Source organism: Oreochromis niloticus, linkage group LG20, assembly GCF_001858045.2.
Source record: "Oreochromis niloticus isolate F11D_XX linkage group LG20, O_niloticus_UMD_NMBU, whole genome shotgun sequence".
Classification (NCBI taxonomy): domain Eukaryota; kingdom Metazoa; phylum Chordata; class Actinopteri; order Cichliformes; family Cichlidae; genus Oreochromis; species Oreochromis niloticus.
This window is the reverse complement of record NC_031984.2, coordinates 18,174,730-18,201,152: the sequence shown is the minus strand read 5'-3', so window position 1 is coordinate 18,201,152 and position 26,423 is coordinate 18,174,730. Positions and strand designations below refer to the sequence as shown.

Sequence of the window (26,423 nt, the reverse complement as noted above, 5' to 3'; positions counted from 1 at the left end):
TTATAGAGAGGGTTAAACAGAAAAGGTGTATGCACAATATTTCTATCTTTCTTCCTGAAATGTTACACTTCCTGCAATAACACTGTAAATATGCTTTCTCATTACTCTGGTGTTTTATGTATGGTGTTGTTTTATGGCTTATATGACTTCGTTTCACTTTAATAAAGTCTATTCATTTTACCCAAGGCGATAGCAACACATCTAATTTACACTGCTTTCTTCTCAGTGTTTCAAAAGTTCGCTAAAAATTACATTGACACCTCAGTAAGAAAACATAGCATGTTTGCTGACCTTTTCTCAAAGATATCTGACTTTTGCACTAAAATATACCAACTTGAAAAGACAAGCAAGAGACCCTCTCAAGGCTGGATGTTTGGAGGCAGCTTAATCATACAGATAAAAGATTGGGGGGGGGGGGGGGGGGGGGGGGTCTTCACTTTGTTGTGGGATACTTAATTAACCAGTATTCAAGGCCTTGTAATATATGGAGAGAAACTATGAATTAGTAATGGGTTATCCAGTCCCCGGTGCTCTCCAGTGTTGGAGGAAAAAGAGAGAGAGGGATTTGAAGTGACAGGGAAAAAAGGGGGACATGGAAAGAAAAGGATAGATTAGAGTGAAGGGTAATATAGACAGAATGGAGACAGACAGAAAGAGTACTTCATTAGAGTGGCATTCATTACAAAATCCTGTGTATATTGTCCTCTCTGTCTGTGTCTTCATCTGTCATTTTTCCATCTCCTCTTCCCCTCATTTTTTTTCTTTTCGCTTTTCCTAATATTTCATTTCTCAGCTTCTCTTCTCTCTTCGATCATCTTTCTCTTCAACCTCAGGCCTGCTCTCACTTTCCTCTGTCTTATATCTTCTCCACTTCTTCATATTTATCTATGTCATTACACTGATGTGTGAACAACTGCACCGGTCTTTTGGGACGAAGTGGGGAGACAATGAAACTAGACTCGTGTAGTTTTCCCTCCACCAAATAGCCCTCTGGAGGCCAAGCAGCAATCTCTAACATACATCATGTGGCCCAATTTTGCATTATCTGAGCCTACTCACCTGTTCATCTGGGTTTTACTCATGCTAGTGAAGACTGAACAGAGCTAAAACCGGGGCCCAACATTTTCTTTGAGTTCAGCAAAAAAAGTGTCAAAACTGGGCTAGAATCTGGGCCAGCAAACAGGGCACAGATCAGAAAATGACACAAAAGGTGCAAATGGAAAACAAAAAGTTTCCCACACCTTACCGACTGTAATCCTTCTCACCGTTGTAAAGATGAGAATATAAAGAAAATCCAGAAGTACAATCAAACTTGCCCATAAGTGTCATTTACTACTTCATCATCATCATAAGGAACACTCATTTATTGCTTGCCCATTATATTTGGGATTCATCACTTGTTCTTCCTTCACCAGCCCTGTCTGCATCACCCCTTATGTAACACCCCAAGCTGTCGTAAAGATGGATCCAAAAAGCCACTGCATCATCAGGCCTTCAACTGTTGCTCCCCATCTGATCGTAATGATGGCTGCCAGTGCTACTACCCCTCAAATTCTGGTAACTGTCCCCCTGAATAGCACTATAGCTTGAGCAGGCTAAGGACAGCTGCAGCACAGCATATTTTAATTGAAAACAATTATGTTAGGGACTTTGAACCAGAGGGAACGGTTCGCGTAGAGGGAGACAGATGCAGGCAATTAAGCATACTGGGAAAATAAGGTAAATTTGAAGTGCTGATTTCATTACACCAGAGGGGACACACTGAGTGTCTTCACTTTCTCCACTGTGGCCGAATGCATGGATGCATGTAACGTATAGTGTTTAGTTTTGTAATATAGCTTCAAGAAGAATTACAAATAAAGAAATTAGGAATCGCTTTTGGATTGTTCAGCAGCCGACAGACAACTACGGGCATGGTGGGGGGAGTTCAGAACTGATCCAGATTTATTGGCTCAGCTGGCCATAAAAGAGGGTTTATCCTCACATTGCATTATGCAAGCCAAAGTCTCTGCAGCTACAGGTGAAAGATGACTGCTCGGCAGACGCAGATTCTCCCAGTATCTTGCGCCTCCTCCCTCCTTTCCTTTCTCTATATTGCCCTCTCTTAGGATGGATGAGTTTAATACTGAGGTGGTTAGAAACAAAGGCAGATTTCCTCAGTGAAGTTCATTCTTTATATTCTGAATGACTCATGGAATAAAAATCAAGCCTTCTCCTCATCCTCTTGTCACCCAACCATATCTCCTTCCTTTCCTTACCCTTTGGCTTTTACTTTTTCTTGGCTTCCCCTCTTTGTTGTCTGTGCTCTACTATGCTCTCTCACTCTGCTCCATTACAGAGGCTCCCCAGTGATTACTTTAATGCATCTAGCCTTCAGTAAGAGACACTCAGATTTTGAAAGGTATTGATGGTAACAGATAAGCCTGGCCTCAAAATCTTCTACTCATTCCTTTCACATATTCACTCACTTTAAGCAGGTGCATCTACATGATTTACAATCCAAGCTTGGAAGTATTTTTCTATCCCAGACAGGATAGAAAAATACTTATAGAATTGTTGTTTTTGTAATTATTATGTTGGAAAATCCAGTTTAAAGGATAGTGTGAAATAGGGGTAGAATTTGTTGCACATTGGTGCTTTGTTTGTGATACACAAACCAAGCTCATCAAAGAAAATGTAGTTTATATTAATGATACATTGGCAAGATCCTGCTTCCAGCTATTTATCTCCACTCTATCCTCTCTCCTTATCCATGGAGACAATTATTATTTAAAAAGGAAAAAAAGAGAAAAGTGTATATAGTCTAATGGCAGAGTAATTGAACATATCAGTATGCATGCTGGATAATCCATTCACAAAATTGAAAACCCTCACAAATATTGACAAGTGGTCTCTTGCTTGCCTTTAAAGAGACATGGCACTGAGTTAAGAAACAAGTAGCTGCGGGGGAGCAGGAGATAACCATTGCAGTCTGGCTTATCAAAAACAGAGCAATAGCAAGAAAAAATGGTGAGAAAGCAGCTAAATTGGAGAAAAGCTAGAGCATACTCTGCCTTTGCTCTGACCTGGTTCCAGTTAATCCGCCTACTTTACAAGATGAACATTACCTCCTCACTGTATTTATAGAGCCTTTTTGTGTGTGTGTGTGTGTTTAAGCTGGTGGGTATGTGAATGTGATTTTTTAGGTGTGTCCATGATTGTAGAGTAAATGAATTCACTCTACATTCATGGACTGTCTGTTTAATCTTGGGGCAGCAGGTCTGATAGGGGAAAAAGACCCACTGTGAAGTCACTGCTTGCTTCCTTAATGCTGAGTCCTGCTGCCTTCCTTGTTAAATACATCTTCCAACAAATTTCTTTAATTAACAGAATTAAAGCTTCTGGTAAAATGCAATGTGAGAAATTAACCGATTGAGAAAACAGCTCCAGCTCATTGTCCTTCATAAACACTGGCTGAAGATCCTTCCTGGGCCTTCTTATACAACAGTTTATTTGTTATCCTTTTCTCATAAAAAAGGTAGAACTTGATGGAACAATCTAACTTGATTCTGAAGCAGCCTGACAGTCTTTCCAGTTAAAGCCAAGGAGATGGTTAAGTCAGCACGTGGTCCCACCTGCACTTGTTCTTTTTTCCTTCTCATCCATGTCACACGTTTGTGTTGCATAAAGGTGCAGTCATGGTACTTATATATATATATAGTTAGCTCTGGTGGAGAGGATCAAGGGTATTTGTTTTAAGTGGTAAAATATGGCAATGCATGAGTGCCAGCTAAAGACAGACTTGGTGTATTTCCCAGAAAAAAAAAGTCAGACTGGTATAAGTTCATTTTTGCTATAGCTATAAGCAAGAAAGTACAGGCGAGGAAAAAGAGATCCAGTGTGTTCAGTGGTAAGGACACGTCAGCTATTCAATGAACGGAAAAGGTACATTCATGTTAGACTATTATTATGTGACTTATTCCCATGCAGTACCTCGCTATAGCAGAATATAGGATTCCCCCACCTGCCAAATTCCATTTGAACCCCTGGAAACACCATCACATGTGCTTTTAGCTCCCACAATAACCACTGTTAGCCAGAGATATTCTTATTTGTTTTTCTTGAACTCATGTGAAGGAGACTTGTCCCACAACACAGCATTTGGTTTTAAAGCCATGACATCTTACATGACAAACTAAGCCTCTTCTCAAACTATCAGCTGAATAAAGGTGCTATCACAGTATCAGTGAATGCTCTCACTGAAAGACAACTCACAAAACTGGATCATAGTAAAATGATTCAAATACTAGCGGTGTCGTCATCACAGGTAGGCTATTTTCATTCTTTGGTCCAACTGTTTTGCTTGCTGGCGAGTGCCAGGCTGTCACCGTGGCCTTCACGAGGTGTTATGATTTTATTTTCAGTTTGTTTGTACTGCTGCCTGTAAGAGTGAATTAATGTAATGGTAATCGTTGCCAATTTCAGCAAAATAATGCAGTACCTAAGTCTTTATGCCCACCACAATGTTTCTGGCTACGCTACAGCTGGCAAACGAAGTATGACGCTTTCAAAGCTCAGTTTTGGCAACTTAAAGCACTTTGTTTAGATGGATCATGAAATTATTATTGTTCTGAAACAACATAAGTTACAGCTTAGGCTGATGAGGATTACATTGATTTTTTTGTCTGGAAGAAGGGAACAGACCAATTTATTCACTCTACCATGCCAAGAGTTATATACTTGGAAGAAAATATCATCTCTTATTCTTTGAATTCAGCTGTTTTCAGTCCCATTGCCACATGTGTATGAAATTAAACACCAAGCCATGCAGTCTGCTTTTACAAACATTTTTGTGATAGAATTAGATGTTCTGAAAAGCTCACAGAATTTTTGAGTATGGTACTGTGATACGATCCCACTTTTGCAGCCAGTCAGTTTGTGAAATGTCTTCCCTCCTAGATATTTTGTGATCTGTAAGCGGTAGAATTGCAAAGTGGAAATGTTTAGGAACCACAGCAGCTCAGCAAGTGGCCGTTTGCGTAAAGTTGCAGAGCGGGGTTGCCAACTGCAGTGCTACAAACCTCCTCTGGCATTAACGTCAGCACAAAAACTGTGCACAGAGAGCTTCGTAGCATAGTTTCTCATGGCTAAGCACCTCCTGTATGTGTAATGCGTGTTTTTGTCCATATAGTGTACATTGCAAGTGTCTCTTACTCAAATCCCAAAACACAACATGTTGCTTTTATAACGCTTTTATAATATTTTATAATTATATTGTAATATAATATCTTCACAAAAAAAGGGATGGCAAGAGGTCTCAGTGACCTTGACCTTTGAACACCAAAAATCATTCCGTTCGTGTCAATATTTGTGTCCAAAAAGCCGGTACTTTAAGGTATTCCTAAAGAGCTGCATTCATGAGAATGAGACATACATTCTGAGAGATGGATGGACTGACACAAACAGAGCTTTCAACCATTGCTGCTGCAATCATAGAGGCTTGCCAATAAACTTGATCCAGAAAGCAATTCCTCTGACATATTTGACCGAACAGATATATAATTCCCAGTTTCTTAAAGCTGTATGTTGAGACAGTGAACCTCAGTGTCTCCATCCAAACTGAACTGTGGTTGTATTTGCACTTTTGTATCTCTGAGAAATAGGGCCAGTGAAAACACCCATTGATTTTCACACACAAGAGCTCATTATTATTTGACAACTGGAAGTTGTATTCTCCACAAAAACTATAATCTAGCAGCAAATTTCTACATGAAATTACCTCCAGTAAGCTCGACAGGTATACTGGATGCTATAAGGTGTGAGCAGGATACCCACTCACTGTTTAAAAATAGAGAAGGCCCTGACAGTCCTACACAAAGCTTCACAGCCGAGACCTCTGTTGAAATGGTCTCCAGCCTTATGACTCTTATCCAAAACTTCAATCACTGCTCCCTTCTCCTCCTCCTCTCTGCTCCTCCTCCCCTTTCTTCCTCTCCTTTCTCTCTCTCGGGGGAGGGGATTTTGCTTCTATAAGTCTTTTATCGCACTGAATATTTCACAAAAGTGTTTTTCTTTTTTCCTCCTAGCACACATACGCACATTCCAGACTTTATCACGGAAGCGTTCTCACTTTGATTCCCTCACACTTTTCACATCTGTCATCTTCCATGTTTGCCTCCATCCTTCATTCTTCCCTTTTCTTGTCATCTGTGTCACAATGGTATTTTATCCCCTGAATGTTAGTGTAGCACGAATGTTTATTCTTTTTTCCCTCTAGAGTTGTTTCCTTCTCGCTTCCTTTCGCACTCAATTAACCCTCTTTTCTTCTTCCTCCCTCATTTCAACAAACATCTCCTTCAGGTACTTTATAACATCTTTTCTGACTATTCCAGGAATGCATTTGAATATATGGGCCTTAAAAGGATTTAGCACCTTGTGGTCAATACATTCTTATGTTTGGCATCTATATCAGCTTCCTGCTTCATTTATTCATAACGTATGCCTACATGGATAAAGCGAATAGTGCATCTGGTTGAGTTAATTCAGCTCTACGGCTGGAAATGAGTTGCAATATGTTTGGCTAAACTTGAATTATTAATTCCCTAGTTCAAAAGAATCCTTTTAAACAGGATTGGTTGCGTACGTCACTGCTACAGGAAAACAGCAGTCCAGCTTGGACATTCATTTGTTTGTGTGGTCTCGTAATAAAGGGGTCTTCCACACCGGTACCATTTTTACTCTGGTAACTTGTACAGCACTTTATGAGCACCTTTGCACTTTATTAAATGCACTTTAACTAGAATTTTAATTAGCACCGCGCTTTAAGCATAGATTTGCACATCTATAACCATTTGCACACAAGAAGTTCAATTTTTTATTGAATATTTATTGAGTATTTTAATCATTAGCAGGTAGCCTTTTGTTCCAGGACCTGCACAGCTGCTCCTCATTAAGAAGTGTGGTGGTTCCCTGTGAGGAGGAAAGAATCGTTACTGGGTGCAAATAAAGTCTACTGTTTTGTAGAATTTTGGGAAATATTTATGTGTAAAGAAGTTTCTTGTTGAGAAGTGATTACTCACCTGTCTTTTTGGTGTCCTGTCCAGGGTGTTTGGCCAAATTAAACCTTTTAAAGGTTCCGGAGAGGCCATGAGTTGTGGGGAACTTCTGTACATGGGTTTTTGGTGTTTTTGGTGTAAGGTTAAGAAATAAAATATGTAATTGTTAATAAATAGTAGTAACATATATATGTTTATTTAAGAGAGTGCTTGTTGTATATAGATGGTGGAATGTTGGAATTTGGTAAACTCACCTGTGAGTAAATAATGGTTTAGTCCTTTAAAAGCTGAGGGTATTTAAGGCTGCCATTTGTCATTAGACAGAGTGTGGTTTGTGTTGCTGTTGGAAGGCTTGAGCTATCATTAATAGTCCATGGGGTTATGTCATATGTGGACAAATAACCCTCTCTTGCCTCAATTCAATTCAATTTTATTTATACAACACCAAATCACAACAACAGTCACTTCAAGGCGCTTTATATTGCAAGGTAGACCCTACAATAATACCTACAGAGAAAACCCAACAATCATATGATCCCCTATGAGCAAGCACTTTGGCAACAGTGGGAAGGAAAAACTCCCTTTTAACAGGAAGAAACCTCCGACAGCACCAGGCTCAGGGAGGGGGAGCCATCTGCCGTGATCAGTTGGGGTGAGAGTAGGAAGACAGGATAGAAGACATGCTGTGGAAGAGAGACAGAGATTAATAACAAGTATGACTCAAAGCAGAGAGGTCTATTAACACATAGTGAGTGAGAAAGGTGACTGAAGAAGAAATACTCAATGCATCATGGGAATCCCCCAGCAGCCCACACCTATTGCAGCATAACTAAGTGAGGATTCAGGGTCACCTGAATCCTCAGCCTCAGCCTTCATCTACACTGTAAATCCAACCATAAAAGACTGCCTTGTTACAGGTCTGCAGAATTAGTCTATTTTACACCATTTGTGTTTGTTTGTCTCATCAATTCAGGCCTCATTGTTTTGTGTGCTTTTTCTGTCTTGAAAATAAGACATTAAAGCTTATGAATAATTTCAGTAAAGGCTCTTATCCAATACCAGAGTACAATCACTTCTCAAAATTTTCCAAAATTAATTTGGAGGCATCTCATGTAGATCGCTGTCATTCTGACCATAATAGCCCGCCTCCCATTTCCCTCTCTATCTTTTCTTTCCAATTCATCGTCATCCACTTCTGATTGTGGTGACAAGCGTACAAGTCAGACATTATTTTGAATACAATGTATATCCAGATTTTCAAATGAAATCCCATTGTACATTAACCATTTAAGAAAGTTAATGTACAATTTTAGAGAACGACTGGATGGTTCGAGTAACAGTATAATTTTAGCACTTACAGATCCGACAGTGAGTGGTTCCCGTTACTCATCCAGTCTGAGAAAGCACTGGTTAAAGTGTTTGTGTATTTATTGACTTATTTTAAGTAATTGTGTTTTATGTATATTATGGTTTTATATTTTTACAAATGCTTTATATACTTATTTATCTACATATATATATATAATGGTTTATACCTTGTGTTGGGGGGGGTGTTGTGTGTGTGTTTCTGTCTTGTTTTTATGGACATGAAGTCTGCCAATAAAGATTGAATTGAATTGAAATTGAAAATTGAAATAGAGGATGTGGTTAATATTTCATACAGATGCTGCACAAAGCTAAGAGTGTACATGAGCCTGCATTAGCCTCAAGCTAATTCTACCAGTCATCACTTACTGTGAACCCTATGAACAAGTTAAAACTTAAAAAGTACAATAAAAGTCTGCCAGCCTGAGAAACACCACTTTTTAAAAAATCTATTTCAGTCTATTATATCCTTACATGACTTGGGAAGATATGCAGTAACAGAAGAAAAAATATGCCGGGTATCAACACAATACAAAACAAAATGAATGTAATAAATGTACAGACAAAATCTGTAGAACTTTTTTATTATATATATATATATATATATATGGCTGATGTGGTCTAACTATGAGTGCAATACAAGTACAAAAGTGCTGGTTCTCTGACCTCTGTCTGTGTGTGGGGGGAGGAGCCATCTGTGTGTAGTTACGTATCTGTCCTGAATATATGCCCAAACTGGATCATGCAAGTAGCCATATATCATCCTCATCATCCTCTCCCTTGCTGCCTCTTATTTCTCTTTTTTTTCCCATCTTGATTATCTTTTTTTATCCCATCGCTTAACCCCTGTCTCACCCACTCAAACCTTGAGACCAAGCAACCGCAAGTCTTGTGCTTGTCCAAGTCACACACAGACATGCACACGTGCAAGTGGTTTTGCATTTGCATTCAGATGGTACATAATAAGTGCCTCTATTGTAGCAAAAGTATGGCGTTTGGTTCTCTTTCTGCTTAAACTCACCCATTTCTGATATAATATTTTCATATCATCACATCACAAACCTGCTATCACCATTTCCATTTGCAAAAAAAGAAAAATTAAAAATTGTAACAGCTGCATCCTTTGTCCTTTTAATTATAAATGCCCCTTGTTTAGAATTCAATTATGTAGCTATGCATGTTTGTGTGAGGGATAAGCCTTCGGGATTCAGATTACTGCAGAAGTGGAGAAATGTTACGGCCACCTTGCACAAACTAAGAATCTGAAAACTCACAGACAACCCATGGGAAGATAATGAGCAACCAAATTTGGCTGAGAGGAATAGCTGAACAGATTGTTTCAGGTTAACATGCACTGGAATATTCAGAAATTTGAGGATTAACATACCATCAACTGTATTATTTTGCAAAAGATAAATAAATAAAAGGCTACTGTAATGAAAGTAAGCTCACATCTACAGCCACAAGATGTTTTCTTCCTGTTTAATAACTGATGAAATGAAGTCACCATAATAGAGCGCTGCTTGGAACCTTTTTTTTTTTTTTAATCTTGCAGTCGATCCAGGAGTTACAGCTCACAACATGCTGTCTTTTATATTCTCTGCTGAAGTTTTTATTGATCGAGGTTTGGCTCAAAACAGTCAAGAATCTTTGTATAACTGTATGAGACACACAGGCTATTTTGATGGACAACAGCAAAGTGACCTTCTGTTCTTGGTCGTACAGGCACATTTACTTCAATCTATCAGTCTATCTGGCATCATAGTCAGTAGACATGCAACACGTGATGTAAACAGAGGAGGAGAAAGCGAGGGGAGTGAGCAAAAAGGAGGGAGTTGGTGGAGTTTGCTTTGATGAAAATTAGCAGAACACCCTGGTTGGGAAAACCAGCAAGAAATGTTTGTTTTTTCATTCGATTTTGTGCACATCTTTATGTGTCTCTTTTACTGTGTCTTAGTTTGTTTACTGTATGTGTGCATTGTGTGTGGGTGTGTATGTGCGCGTGTGTGCCTGCAAAGCGAGGTGTGGATTGAGCCTCTCATTTGAAGTCCGGGTTTTTGGAGAGGCACTCTGTGCGGTGCGTCCAAAGGCCATGTTTGGTCACAAAAGGAATGAATTAATGCAGTCGTGATCAATGGAGATACCCACAAAAACATTAATGTGCGCATTGACACATACACCGATGGATGCTGGGAAAGAAGGTTTTGCAGTTTAATTTATTCACCTGAGAATAATAACAAGTCCAGTGGCAAAGTACGTGTACATGTGTATTTCTTTTGTGTGTCTGAGTGCGTGTAGGTGGTGTTTGGGTAGGTACATTTGTGGTTCTGTATGTGTTGTCAAAGACTGAAGAGGGATTTGTGTGTGTGTGTGTGTGTGTGTGTGTGTGTGTGTGTGTGTGTGTGTGTGTGTGTGCGTGTGTGTGCGTGCACGCACCTGCACACATGTGTATGACAGCTCTCTCTCCACATAAGCATCTCTTGAGCATCTGAAAGTGGATTAAGTGTAACCAAAAGTGCCCCCAAACACACGCAGAGAATTCAAGTTGGTTGATAAAAGTTGCATCAGCTCATGGCCCTAAAGGGAGCTGCGTTTTGAGACACTGACACATTGTGTATTTTTTAGAGGAAAACCACTTGACAGAAATTGTAACTCCTCCCCGGTGACCCTCCAGTCACAAACACACACGTACAGTGCACACTTGCACACTGCCTAAAAGATCGTCACGTGACCTTCCTGCATGTCTTCCTTTGAGTATTACAGCATCCCTTCATGATCTCAAACTCGTGAAACATATCCGCCCTCTCTCTGTTCTTTTTGCCTGATCTAGCATTTCATGTCGACACGGTGTGCTCGGGGTGAGGAGCTGACGGGCGACGTTTAATTCTTGGTTCTGTGTTTGACACTGGAGCATTTTGCAAATGTTCGTGTTTCCTAGCAGGGAAGCATGAACATTAAGAGTGTGATTCCACACTGGCATGCATTACTGAAACCCTTAATAAAAAAATTGGCTTTGTTGTTGATTTTTCACTTCTATAATTGCTGTTCTGATCACATTTAAGGGTATTGCTCAGACAAAGATACAGACACAGCACAATCAAGAGGAAGCGTTGTATAGTAGCTCCAATTAATAACACACTTGAAGAATGTGTCACACACTTTTATTGTTACATTGTAAGCCCTGATTAATGCTGGAAAACACAGAAATGAAGTTCAACAAGCCACTTGGTCTCAACAGAGACTCTGACTCTGATTTTTTTTGTGTCGAGTGATGCGTTTTAGTGAGTGTACAAATGTAATAAACTGACGATAAAGTGATTGATACCCCAAGAGTAATGCCAGCCGAGCTTTGGTAATGGGTGATGTTTTGCATTTGTACAGCTGTCCTATTGTAGAATCAGAAAATTTACTGACAAAATAAGAGCAGAAAAATGGAGCCCAGAGCTTCTAAACATTGCTTGTAATGCTCTTGTGTTAATGTCAGGCTGACAGAATTACAATTACAAATCAGTGTTGTCTGAAAGGTCCTTTTCCCTATCCTCATTATAGTGTAAGGCTGGCAATTTCCAAGCACTAATCCCCACATGGGTGAGCATTTTTAGACATCTCGACTTCCTGGGAAAGAAATACGAGATTAGTGGGAAAACAAGGCCAAAATTCACAGAAAAATAATTAAACATTTGACTTCAATTTAATACAACCAACACCTGCCCCTGGAAAGACGCTTCAAGCAGGCTATTGCATTTGACTTCTGGTGATGATTCAGATAGTAATTGATTATTTGGGAAAGTCAAGAATTTCAGTCCGTTATAATACTGATTAAAGTATAAGCCAGTTTAAGCAGCCAAGAAATAGATCTACATTGAGGTGGCTCAGGTATATGACTAGGATGCCTCCTGGATGCCTGATATGTGAGTTGTTCCCATGGGCAAGAAGTTCACTGGCAGAACCAGTAGACACTGGAGAGGTTAATTCTTTCAGTTGGCTTGGGAACACCTCAGTGTTTTCCTGGAAGGGCTGGTGGAGGTAATTCTGCTTAAGCAGAAAAAGATGGATGGATGGATAAAATGCTACTATTATGTGCACCTACTATAACACACAGTATAGGGTTCACATATAATTTATACTCTACACCCTTATCAATGACACGAAACCTTAGGTGAACCCTTTAATATTATGCAATCAGCTGCAACAAAACCACAGATGAATTTGTCATATCTGCATCTTTGCGCGACAGTATCCAAAGATTAAACACGTAGGATTTTTTAATGTAGCATTTGTTTTGACCTCATTGCCGGTGGTCACAGCAAACAGCTGAGCAATCGATTAGGGCAACCAAATGTCAAGCAAAGTACAAGATGCACCATCAATTTGTTTGCCAGCTAAACTAACAGTTGGTCTGTCAGCTGGTCCACCAACTTGGTCTACACTGAAATGTTTCAACAGCTATCGATGTCCATGAGATCTTTTACAGACATTTGCAGTTCAGAAAAACTGACTCATGCACATAATGTAGATGTTATAATGTTAAAATCCATAGAAAACACGTCACCACAACGTTTACGCATTCACCTCAAATCAAAAATGTCTTTAGACACATTACCTTAAAACTTTGTTTACCGTATTTCTGAATAGCAGTGATTTTATCAAACTCCAGCTCCCAATTTTCCCGTTACCATCAGGCCTTCGGGTTTCCTTTAACGAGATTAGCAACGTTTTTGCATTGTAATACTTGTATTTATATAAAGAGGAAGGCATTAAAACAGACAAGGCAGCACAACATGAATAAAACCACAATTTGGAGTGAATGAAAAGAGGGCGAGGGAGAGAGAATGAGAGAGGTGGGGGCTCAGGCTTTTGTTGATATAAATGTATTTTTTACAGTTCCTCTTTTATGAGAGAGAAGAAACTATAAACGTGTAAATGCACCAACATGTTTTATGCAATAGATTTGCATAATATATTCATGAAGTCTTACTTTTTCACTTGCTTATGATCCTCTACTCACCTCCCTTTTACTCTGTCTCGCTCTCACTTACTGTCATGTGGAGCTCTGTTTTTTCTGTTGTGATTTTCCATTCCGCTCTAGAGGAAGTGCTCGCTCCTCGTCTGTGTGTGATTTTGTATGCCACAATATGTATCCGACTCTTGGATAAAGTCAGTTTTTGTCAGAAAGTTACTTACACAAACACACACACACACTCAGAAAAAGCTATCACTAACCATCATTCGGTCTGACAGTTGTATAGTTGTACAGACACAGTGTGTGTACGTGTATTTGTGTGTGTGCGTATGTGTCTGTTCCTCTGTGTGTGTATGCCTGCAGGTCCTGCCTCAGGCTCCTCTGGTGTCAGAAAGAGCAAGCCTGTCAGCCAGGTATTGCGTCATTCTGTGTAAGCTACAGGCAAACACACGCACACACACACACACAAACACACACACAAAAACACACACACACACACTTTTGTCAAAAGGTACTCTGTGGCCCCTCTCCCTGAGGACGCACTTACTGTGCAAGACCTGCACAGATCCACTCACCCACTCTCTTAATGAGGGGACAGAAAACAGAGGACAGACAGTGGGGTGGGGGTTGAGGGGGGAGGGAGTTGAAGCTGTATTACTATTACTGACAGAGTCGTAAAACCTAAAATGTTTAGAAACACACAATGTCATATATGTATATATATATACATATATATGTGTGTCTGTGTGTGTGCGTTTTATTTGGATTGTACTTTAACACTATCAGAGTGAGGATATTTAGGAAAGAAAGAACATTTCGGCTGGTTCTCATCTTTTCACAATTCATTTCAAGTGTCAGGTTAGAATTAGGTTTAGGTTTGAGAAAAGTCTGGGTGTGATAGTTAAACTTAAGGGCAAGAGCCCAATAAATGCATTATGTCAGCAAATGTCTTTACAGAAATAGCAGTAAAAGCGACTGTGTGCAGCAACATGAATTTGGCTAAATTTTCAATGTCTGCATTTGGAAAGAGGTTCCTGTCTCCATCTCTCTCTGGGCCGATGTGATGAATTTTCATCAGTGTGTTTCCTTATTAAGCCTGTTTCTGCTATGCCTCGCAGTCACACAAACACATTAACTGTCTCTTTCCCTCACACACACGTGCACACACACACACACACACACACATAGACAGGCCTTAGATGAGAGCCACTCTATGAGAAATGAGGGAATTAGTGCTTATAACAAGCTCGAAGAAGACCCCTTACTGGGAGCACAGTGGAAGAAACAAATGTAATAGATATTGATGCGACACAGGAATCATATTCATGGGTAATAGCCATTATGTGACATTCAGACACACATAACTCTTCATGTTATAAGTTTACTGTGCAAATGTGTGTGTGTGTCCATATTCCAAATGATACTCCATTCACCTTCTGTTTTCTGTGCTTGTGTGCTACAAGTAGATGTACTACATTTGATTTTTATCAAGCACAGTAATGATCTGATAATTGGCCCTTCATCTGCTTCTCTTTTTCATATCTCTCATCCCTTCTCTCCTGTGTACTGTGTCATGTCCTCACAACTCTTTTATTTGTCCCACTTTCATGTTGCAGCATCCTGATAAGGTCTGGGACCAACCTCCGGCTGCTGTGTGCTCTGCTCAATATGGGGCACACACTTGTCTACTCAGGCAATGAGCCTAGTAGGAATTGGTGGACTAATTTCTGCTTAATGGCATTATATTCTTACTGGGAATGTGTTTTGTGGACCAAAATGACATAAATGGCAATATGAAAGCGCTTATTTCCTAATTGCACCTGACGCAATTCTTACATAATGTTGTGGACTTGATGTGAAGGATTTTTAAACCCCCAAGCGTTCCATGATGAAAAGTCAATTTTAGCCTTGTTTTTCTTCTCTCTGTGTTAAGTCAAGTAAATAATAGGAGCTCTTGACTGATCAATAAGGAACAGGCTGCAGCTGTCATGTCTTGTTATACATGGATGAAGAGGCACACGCTGATTTGCACACAAAAAACAAGCACATGAATATCAAGGTGAGGGCAAAAAAAAAAAAGATATGGTTATTAATTTTAATCGTATTAAAAGTATGAAACACGGAGGTAATGATTTGCTTAATAACCTGCTCAAGGCCTTTTTGGAATTTAGAAAATTACCTCCTGTCACGTAATAGGTTTGTTTGTACATTTTAAATATATTTAATCGTCTTACTCTCACACACACACCAGTTGGCTCCATGGTGTTGTGGTCACACGTTCATCTACAAAGCAAAAGATCCCCAGTTTGATCTTCGGGAGACATGAATCCCTTTGGGGGCACCTGGTGCAAAAATCTGTCAAATCAAATATGTGGAGCTACCTTCAGCGGTGACCCCTTGTGAAAAAGGTAACGTTTGAAAGTAGCTGTATTTTTTTTTTTCAGGGGGGGGGGTGTCTCACCACAGGATCTTTTCTTTTCTTTCTCCAAATTCTTCCTGCATATCAGTGGCTCCTGTATCAGTATTAACCTCCGATGTCGCCTCTCCCTATCCCCGCTCCTCCATTTCTCAGCCTGGGTTTGATATGATAACCTTTACAGGTCTACTAAGTCAAGGATTTGGAAACAATAATGAGACGAAAGCTTTAAGGACAGGTGAAAGACTGAGAGAAGAAAGCAGGAGAGGCGGGGAAAGACAGATGAAGTGGTTAAAGTGAAAACATGCTATTCCTGTGGAAAGACGCGCCCGTGTTGATGCTGTGAGGTAGGCAGAGTGGCATGTCTAACACTAACGAGGGGCCGATATATTCAGCATGCTGCTCTGCCAAGGACAGTTGTAGCGAAGCTCTTTGAAAAATATACTGTGTCTCTGCGTATGGAGGCATATGCAGTCTGACATGCGAGGCCTGTCATGTTTCGTTCAAGTAAATCTGCTGCTCTCATTCTTCTCCGGAGGCAAACATTGACATACTTGTTAATATTTTTTCTTCACAAACACACACACGCACATGCAAACACATACACTTTGGTGCCGTTTATCTTATTATACTGTGCATCTCGAGTCACCTCTTAACAAAGGCAGTGCGGCATGACTTAATCGAATTGTGTGGATATCAGGATTTGCATTGTGGTGATGAAGATAATGACAATGTTGTCGATTTGCAAGCAGCATCAGTCTGACAGTGACAAGGACATACTGACACAACTAAGCACTTGACTGACAACACAAAAAGCAGCTTCACACAGCAGTGGGTGAAATATTTACATAACATCCATTTGCAATTATTCTCAGCTTTCTAAAACCAGAAGCACATCCAAAGCAAAAGTAGACATAGCGCCTTGTCGCACACAGCACATGCCTACTGCGTTTCTTCGTTATGTTATTCTGTTTGTGTTTAGCCCTGAGACAGCGTAGATTTGCCGATAAGAAAGAAACCGTTTTCTTTTCCTTTTTTTCCAGAGAGGCCGACTGAGCCTGTGCCAAGTGGGACAGAATGGCTAAAGAGATGAGTGGCGTTAAATAGCAGAATCATAACCTTGACACCGAGAACCTCTGAAACACTTCCCGTGTGAGCCGATAAAAAGCTATTCTGTTCCATTTGATTCTTTTTTTTTTTTAGCCTTGCTGCAGCCTAAACACAGCACTTGTGAACAGCCACACAGACACCCACAAACGCAGAGCTGTGCACCGGCAATTTGATTTAGGGGTGCCGAAGATGAAGTGTGATGTCTCGGATAGCTCGGTGCGGCTTCACACCTAAGTGTGCGTGTGCCTGTGTGTGTTAATGGGTATGCATTTTATAAGAATATAAGGGAAGTACGCAGCAAACTGTGCAGTTGTTACAATGTTTCCTTTTTTGTTCCCTGCCAGCATTTCCTGCATCCTACATTATTAAGTAATGTAGATGGACTCTTATTTAAAATTTCAAAAGTTCAACTGAAGTGAGTTAAGATCCATGTAAATCATGTTATTCCCATTTGTGTTACAGTTTTGTTTAATTATAGGAGGCTCGGTGCTTATTTTGACCACGTTTGACAGTGTGAGCTGAATTGAGTCTCCTGAGCTCTGGGCTTGTTACGTTTTGTGGTCTAATTAGAGCCAGTATGAAGGGACAGTTAGTTCCTTATCCCTCAGAAAGACTGACTTATTTTGTAAGTACTGAAATCATACATTAGTTAATCTCTTCTTATTAAAATGAAAAATATAAAAATACATTTTCCCACCTGTAGGTGCTCAGTCATGTCTCCACGTAGCGAGTTTGAACCGCAGCTTGACAATTAGCAAAAAAAGGCATGAATGAAATGCATGACCGAAAAAATCTGAAAATGTTAAAAGGAAACATTTTTTTGTGCTGCTGAAAAGTTAAGACACCCACATCATACAGCTGTCAGACCTACTGATTCAAAGTCGAACCTGCTACTGAGAGATCAGTGATGGCATCACTTAGAAGGGCTGGAATGTTGCACTGCACTTCAATTCTTTCATTTTATCCCTGATATCGTGCTACCTGCAAATCTGTGGCAGATATTCAGGCTGTGTGCTGTAAATTTTTCTTACAGAGAGGTTGCCCTGTCAGCATGCCTTCAAGTGCTTTCTGACTTTGGGGACATCCTTTCATACTCTTACCAAACACAGTGAGTCTAACAAAGCCTGTTAACATATACACACATACAGCCACATGTGCCCACACTTACACTCGCAAAGACACACACTCACCTGTGCAAACATTTGCACACAGATAGCTGTGAAGCTGTGAGGTTGATAGGTACTCTCGATCTGCCTCTGCAGTTCTGTGTTTCACACTTTGTTCTGTTCTCATGTACACTATTTTCTCTATCCACCTTTCCACTTAGTCACAGTGCACTTTTCACTTTGCTTTTCTGTTCCCATTATTTCTCACCTTTTCCCTCATCTTCCATCTTTTCCAGTCCTCCCCTCTCATCTCCATTCTCCTCATATCCTCCATATATCTCCTCCTACTCCTCGTCAACTTCAAGGCTCGTACTGACTCAGTATTCTGCGCGTACGGTGTTTTTATGGCAGTCTGAGAAACATTCTCTATTGGCACAAGGAGGGAAAAGGTGAAATACACTGTAACTAAAAGAAAGTACATACCCTAGACTGATTACATCCCTCCAAATCGAAAGCACAGACAGTTATTTAGTGTTCTTTTTAAGGCCATCCACATTTCAAACCCTCTGGGAATTTGTTCTTCGCACAAAGAAATGAAGTGCTTCACTTTAAGTTTCAACTAAACCTACACCAACTGTTAAACAAACTGGAGGAAAAGTTTTTAAAAACGTTAATGCCAGTGTAACGGCAGAAATATATATATTTTTAATAGTGTGTCTGCAGATGGGGACAGAGCAAGAAAGGGATGGGCTGAAAACTTAGTATCTCAAAAGTTCTTGGCAAACCCGTCTCCTGACCCTTACTGAAGAATAATGTTTGGGGCTTGGCAGCCTTTACTTTATTTCAGTGGGTACACTTTGTTCCCAGGGGGATGGATGTGCTCCATTCATGCCAGCTTCACCTTCACCGTCCTGGACCTTGTCATGGGATTGTTGTTGCGCTTACATAATCTTCTGGCAGTACTACGCATTTTCACCACTAAATACCTCCCATCTCACCGGGGCATTACACTCACACAAGGATGGACATATGGATGCATATGTACACACAGGCACGCACCCTCCTGCTCAAACCTCTATCTGTACTTGCGATTTACCCACATCAGCCTTTATACTTGCTCAGGCACACACTTTTATACACATGCACATACACACACACACACATTGTATCCCAGCACTCTGGATTAGGGGTACAGATTAAAGATTATGGCCAGCACTGGGATTACACAGTACTTTCCTGCCCCTCCTCCATCACAGGACAGACCCACCTCTGGCCCTATCATCTACACTGGTGATGTCATGCACACAAAGAGAAGAGAGAGGATTTTATGTCACTGATATTCATTCCTTAATCCTAAATTAGCACCCGCAAAATGCCATTTCTGCTAAGGATTTCTATTGTCTTTCTCTTCTGTCATATATATCTGGCTATTCTCTCTCTCTCTCTCCCTCTCTCTCCCTCTCTGTTACACAATGAACAATGAAGTCATCTTTACATTACTGGCTCTCTCTATGCAATTACTCACATTAATCAAAGCTCCTTCTCAAATGTCCCATTCCCTCCTATTGCGTCATTTCCTAACTCAATTGAAGAGACTCATAGATAGAAACAATAGAAGTTATATGACAAATGGGAATGGGTTAGATATTAAGGCTCAGGTAACAGTACTTGATAGAGGAGAAGGACCTTGAGGATGGATGAGTGAAGTTTCCAGGGAATCTGTCTCCTACAGTAGATGGTGTGCTTAAAAGATGTGGGTGAGGATTGCCTGAGGACTGTGGTGAGATGGTATATTGATTGCTGATTCACTATCTAGATCCTTCATATTCTACCTGGGCGTTTGGAACCTCCTGTGGGGTCACAAGCTATTTTAAGGTAGACATGATAAGAAGATTTGATATATATAAATATACAGTATTACATACAGTATGTGCAGTGTTAACAGTATGAGTTACTATCAGGTGAAAAGACCAGTGCAGTATTAAATACAGTATATGCGAGGCTAGCAGCAGGACTTACGATGAGATAAAAAGGAAGTATTAAAAGTCATTCTGTGTGACATTAAGGGCTATATCAAGACTGACAGACTGTGAACAAAAAAATGATGTCATTAAAATCTAGCAGTCTCAGTGTTACTCAGTAGTCCAGCGATTGGTGAAGAAACCAGCTGCTTCAGGGATGCAGGGACACTGCCCTTTAGAAATAAAGTTTAACTTGAACTTGACAGACGTTGCACTGAATCTGCAGACTTTAGCAGAGTAAAGAGAAGCTTAGTGGGTAGCTTAGTGTCTGTTGACAAGGCTGGCATAAACCAGGCTGCCAGAAGCATCGGCATTCGCATTTGTTCCGAAATTGACACGGCTGTATCTGTGGCGCGCCATCATACTGTATATTTTAAAGACTAATAGTAATGGCGCTCCTTCAGTCTCTTCTGACTTCAGCAACTGGGAAGCTTTCACAGTGTTTCATCAGTAACTCTGTTCCTCTTTAACACGCTTGTTTTTGCCTCTCCGCTTCCTTTTATCTGTCTGTCACCTAAAGGTATCTTCGAAATAATTTCTTTGACCCCAATAGTGAAATGACTCAAAGACCTTTCTCTTCATTTTTAATTTTTGTTTCTTTTTAGGTGAATGCCGTCATGCCATTTGGGTGCCTTGCCCTGCGAGATGGGCGAACGTATGACACGATATCTGATGTCACAGACAAGTATGAGTTTGGACAAGTCCTGCGAGCGTAAGTGCTATAAAGCTTTATGCATGGATTTCTTTTGCCGTGTTCCCTCCTCTCCATTGTAAACATTTCCCAGGCACATTTCATAGTTCTTGCAAGGTTTTTATTCACCTCATGAATTATTTTCTGAATTGAACTGGACAGTTCTCACTACAGATTTGGTTTGGCATATCAGAAGGTTTCACTGAAGGAATGACAGAAGGTAATAGCACGAGGCCAGTGTGTAACAGACAAATGTGACAAATTTGTCAGTTTTAGCCAGCCAATTGTCTCAGTATTTTTGATTGTAACAGTTCAGCAAACACATTGTTCAAAGGCTATTGTTTATTCACTTGATCTATTATTTATTCAAAAGATATTTAGACATATTGCGTAAGACCTCTGAAAATCAGTTTGCTGCTCAACTGGCTGAAAACAGACCATTTTCTTCTGCACACCCCTTCGAGAAACACTAACGCACACACACGCGCAGGCATGCAAACCATACACACAAATACCAATCAGTGTAAAAGGCCATATGGCAACATCAGCATCTGGCCTCAGAGATTTCTGCTCATCTTTTATATAACACACACACACGCGCGCGTGTACACAGACACAAACTTAAAAACACATTAAGTCAGAATTAAGTGCAAGGCTTTTGCTGTAGGCCTGTACATGTGCTTCTTAAAATTGTGTTTATCGCTTTTTCTTTTTCATTCTCATTGTGAAACATTGCAGTTTAATTTTCCATCACGAAGCTTCCCTGAATCCATTTGGGTGAAGTACTGAATGCCCCAAAGGCTCAAAACCTAATGCCACCCAGCTGATGGTAGCAGTAAGACCCATTTCAACCCTTCTATCCAAAGCTTCACCTCCCAATTAAATTATTTCACTGTGTTTCACCAAAGCAGCCAGTGTACTCTTTGTGCCCCTAATTTGAATATTATTCTGTCTTTCCTGGACCATGCTCTCATACAAAAAATATCAGAAACTTTCATCCTTCTTCCAGCATTTACTCTATCTGCCGTTCTCAGTCTGTCTGTCTTTCTGTCCATTTTTTTTTCTTATTGCGTAGGAAGGAGTTCTGCGAGCTGTGCCTGGCAAAGGACAGACAAACAGACAAGGTGTTTGTCTGCAAGAAATTCCTCAAGAAAGATGGCAGGAAAGTCCGCAAGGCTGCCAAGAACGAAATCATGATTCTGAAACTGTACGCAATCAGTCTGTGAACAGATGGATGTATGATTGAGCAATGGAGAAAGGCGGAGAGAAGGAGAAGGAGAGAATGTTTGGATATACAAATTTTCAAGTCAAATAAATTATGCAATAATTCTGGTTGATATTGTAAGCTGAGATGTGAATTATGCTTTTCACTTTCTTTGAGCTGTTTAGTCACCTGACAGACTCCTTAGCACCTTACGTTTGCATGTAACGTCCTACAGGCTGTGACTTCTTTTGCCTCTTCCAGGGTAAGCCATCCAAACATCCTTCAGCTCATAGATACATTTGAGACTCGGAAGGAATACTTCATCGTCCAGGAGCTGTGAGCATTTCTTTGAACTTTTCCACCAATTGTCTTTCTTGCGTTGACATCATTGTCAATATCTGTTTGTGTGTCGTTTTTTGTGCATGTGCCGTAACACAAATCCAGCAGCTCGAGGGTAGGAGTTGAGTCTATCCTCTTATTACTGTGTGCTCTGTTGTTCCCCTCAGCAACAGGGGAAGGTGTTAGATTTGATGAGATATTTGCTCTTAGTAACACTCAACATTACTCAGTGCTCCTGAAGCACTGCTCTGCTACAAGAGAGTCTCTGTGGAGAGCTTGGGATCGATACACTAGAACTCACCTAATCCACATCACTTGTGACTTGCGCATTTTGATATTTGGAGCTTTATTTGAAAGCAATAATAATGACTGGAGCAGAGTGGACAAATTATTTATGCCGTGTTACTGAAACAGAGAAAGACAAACTGCACTGAAAGCGATTGCAGTCATTTGTGTGTACATCGGGCTATTTATGTGTAGCTCACACATTGGCCCAGGCACCAGACCTCCTGCTGGAAGCATTACATGATAATCATTGTCATCATTCATCTCAAAATTTAACCAAATCTGTTAGAGTAATGACTAATACTATCGTTTTTAATTGCTGAGCAGTGCTAGCTCTAGCCTAGTAGAAAAGGTTGTTTATCCTTAGTAAACAAAAGGAAACTGTGCTACAAAAAGACTTAAAGTGGTTTACAATGTTTCAAAATAGCATTTTACATGTCATGGTATTTTTAGTAATGTGTGTACTTGTGCCTGTGTGCACACATATGTGTGTGTGTGTGCGACTGCATGCAGCGCCACAGGAGGAGATGTTTTTGACTGGATTCTGGACCAAGGGAACTACACAGAGAGAGATGCTTCCAATGTCATCAGACAAGTCCTCGAGGCTGTGGCATACTTACACTCCCTTAACATAGTTCACAGGAACCTGAAGGTACATGCTGACTCCCTTTCTTATGGTGTGTGTGTGTGTGCGTGTGTGTGTGTGTGTGTGTGTGTAGTGAGTGCCACTACCATAAAAAGATAAATATAGATTAGTGACTAACTAACTTTGTCGAGTGAGCGCCATCACACTCCAGAAAGCAATATTAAGTATTTAGTCAGCACAAAATCTTTGGAGACACATAAAAGCATACTTCTGCCATCCCGGTAATGACTAAACATTTGATAACATTTTTACCATGGGAGTAAACACTGTCTTTATGGCTTGAAACAATCTCTAGTGACAGACACACATGCAGAGAGATTCATATCTTTAGCGGACATCATCAAACCATTAGGAATGAGCTACAGCATCTCTTGGGCTTCAGACTCCCTCTACTGGTAAAAGATGAAATTTTATTTTACTAAATCCTCAGGGCAGAATTCAGATTATAAACCAATCAAACCAAATCAAAATTGAATAAAAGTGAAATTGAAATAAATGCAGGAATAGAAATTACTTCTTACAGAGAAACCAATATGCTTACTTTACTTGTGTTGGTGTGTTTGGGTTTGGCTTTGTCATGGTCCAGAAACAACATGATAATTTGTTGTACATATTTCAGTATTCCAGTTACATTGCTAAATCTGCTGCTTCGTTACTTCTGGATTTTGCTTGTCTCTTGCTAACAGGTTCACTTATCAATGTTATTGTTCTGATTTAAGCATGCCTGATGTGAAAAAAACTAAATTGCCTATTAATTTGGCCTAATCCCTCTAATGTGATCATGACACAAACAGCATTGGTAACTTTTCTTTTATCTAAGGTTCTAGAGGAAGTCATTTCATCTTAGTTAAAATCTTTTTCATGAATATTAATACTATTAACACTTTTCAGTCAAGTTTTAAAGCATATCACAGGATAGAAACTGCCTTTGTGAAGGTTAGCAATGACTTTTAACAACTGATAGCGATGACTGCTCAGTGCTAGTGCTTTTAGCTACATTTGGCAGAGTCAACTACTTTAATTTCCTAGACAATCTTGAAACCTAGATTGGGATTAAGGGATCGGCTTTACATTGTTTTCATTCTTACTGTTTAACAAAATCTTCTCTGTGGCCATAGCTAATACTTGCTCCTGTACAGACCATTTTAATTAGTGTCCCTAAGGCTCAATACCAGGACCACTTTTGTCTTCAGTATGCATGCTGCCTCTGAGCCAGATCACTCACAGCCATAGCCATATGCCCCATCACAGCTATTTAGATGACACAGTTATATGTCTCTTTGCAATCAAAGGTCTACACACCTCTATAAGTGACATGACACCATCAATGATGATTACTCTTGTACTGACAAATTTGCACTGGAAGGCTGTCAATTTGGCATTAATTAAAGCCTACTAATGACTTTTAAAGCAGTAAATGGCCTTGAGCTATATGATATCAAGGACTTATTAACCCCTTATGTGTTATTATTACTTATTATTACTTACTGGAACTGGTTTTTGACATATCAGGATAACATTTAATGCTACAGTTCCTACAAAATAAAAGTTAAGTAGCTTAAAATTATCACCTTTTGGATTGTTAAGAATTTTCACCACTGTTTTGTCCACAGGTCTTTCAGTTGTGAGATGTTTGAGGGCTCTCTTGCATGCACTGCATGTTTCACATCCCTCCACAATATCTGAATAGAATTTAAAGCCAGGCTTCACAGTTGGCATGAGATTTTTCTCCTGAAAAGCTTCCTTTGGTCTACACAAACACATTGTTCCTAAAGGCATCTATCTTCACTGGCAAACTGTAGTTTTGCTCCAGTATTCATTTTCGACAGGAGAGACTTTTTTTCTGAGATGCCTCGCTGATTACATACCTATTCAGTTTGACACCAACACCCACAGGAGTTACCTGCAGTCATAGTTTCTTGCATGCATGGAGTTTTGTGGTTTCACCTCTTTGAACTTGAATATACTGGAGTTTATGCAGCTGTTAAATTATTTTCTTTAAATTATTTGGAGATCCATTTTCACAGAAATGTGAAAGCCAACAGTTTTCATAAGACTCACTTAATTTATTACCTCTTTGTGCAAAAAGTATAAAATGTACATTCACCATCATTCATTGTAAGTTATTGTTCCTGTTAAGTCCAGTAATACAGACAATAAAGACTGACAGTTCCTTGGATTTGTACAAGTACAAGAGTTGCTTTGACAAATTTGATGGACGTTCACTTGGTCCTGATCTGAGCTCATCTGTTAAAATACCCACCATCAGATGTTTAAACCAGTAGCCTATTTCCTTAACGTATAGCTCCATGGTTGTCGTTCAGTACGTGTGAAATTGTGTAAGAACGCTTATTCCTTTTCTCATTCTCTTTAGCTGGAAAACCTGATGTACTACACAGAAAACAACCATAATAAAGTAGTTTTGCGAGATTTCTACCTGTCCAGATTTGAGAACGGACCAATCACGGAGCCATGTGGAACACCGGAATATCTGGGTAAGTAACTCTAGATTTTTTTGAGTTCAGTATTTTCTACTTGTGCTACTGAGCAGTCAGAGTTAAACCCCAACAACCAACCATTACACCGATAGAAAACATGAGCAGAATTGCAAACAATCAAACTCTTCTATTCTATTCCTCCTCTCTTTTCATCTCCTGTCATTTCATGTGCACTGTCTCTCTCTCCTCTCTGTGTCACTGAGATTTATGTGAGGGCAACTTGAAGTACAGGACTGTCCCTTGCCCTGATTCTCTCAACCGAGATGCCAGGACAGTTATTCATAATGCTGAACTGAGTAATTACACTAATAAATAAGGGAAGCGAATAGTGGCCCTGGTGGGAAAATGATGCAAAAAAAAAGAGAGAGAGCGAGAGAATTAAAATTGGAGATAGCCTTCGGAGGCAAGTTGCCCATGCAGCTTAGAGGTATAACTATGGTGTGAAGGGTTGTAAATAAAATACATTTCTCTGCCTCTTACACACATTTTCTCTATCTGCTTCATTCATTGCTGTTTCTCAGCTCCTGAAGTGGTGGCTCGTCACCGATATGGCCGTCCTGTGGACTGCTGGGCTGTGGGTGTCATCATGTACATACTGTGAGTCTCACTGCTAATTACAAACACTGTAATATAACACTCACTGGGCTTTAACAGAATTGCTTTGTTTGATATATAGTGAGCATTTCTAGAAGTTGTGTACAGGGGATAATTATGCTTCTTCTCTCTCTTTCTGTATGTTTTTTTG

At 40.0% G+C, this 26,423-nt stretch overlaps 1 protein-coding gene across 2 annotated transcripts in view; it reads left to right on the top strand.

Annotated features, from left to right (window-relative positions):
• The window catches only part of camkvl (CaM kinase-like vesicle-associated, like), a 39,097-nt gene that overhangs the window by 7,858 nt on the left and 4,816 nt on the right, over window positions 1–26,423 (top strand). For both annotated transcript variants that reach the window (XM_005478000.4, XM_003448280.5), the window contains exons 2-7: window positions 20,621–20,727; window positions 21,782–21,913; window positions 22,172–22,246; window positions 23,048–23,186; window positions 25,555–25,675; window positions 26,200–26,275. In XM_005478000.4, coding sequence (XP_005478057.1) covers window positions 20,633–20,727; window positions 21,782–21,913; window positions 22,172–22,246; window positions 23,048–23,186; window positions 25,555–25,675; window positions 26,200–26,275 — 638 coding nt within the window. In that variant the 5' untranslated portion in view covers window positions 20,621–20,632. The remainder of the gene's footprint in view (window positions 1–20,620; window positions 20,728–21,781; window positions 21,914–22,171; window positions 22,247–23,047; window positions 23,187–25,554; window positions 25,676–26,199; window positions 26,276–26,423) is intronic.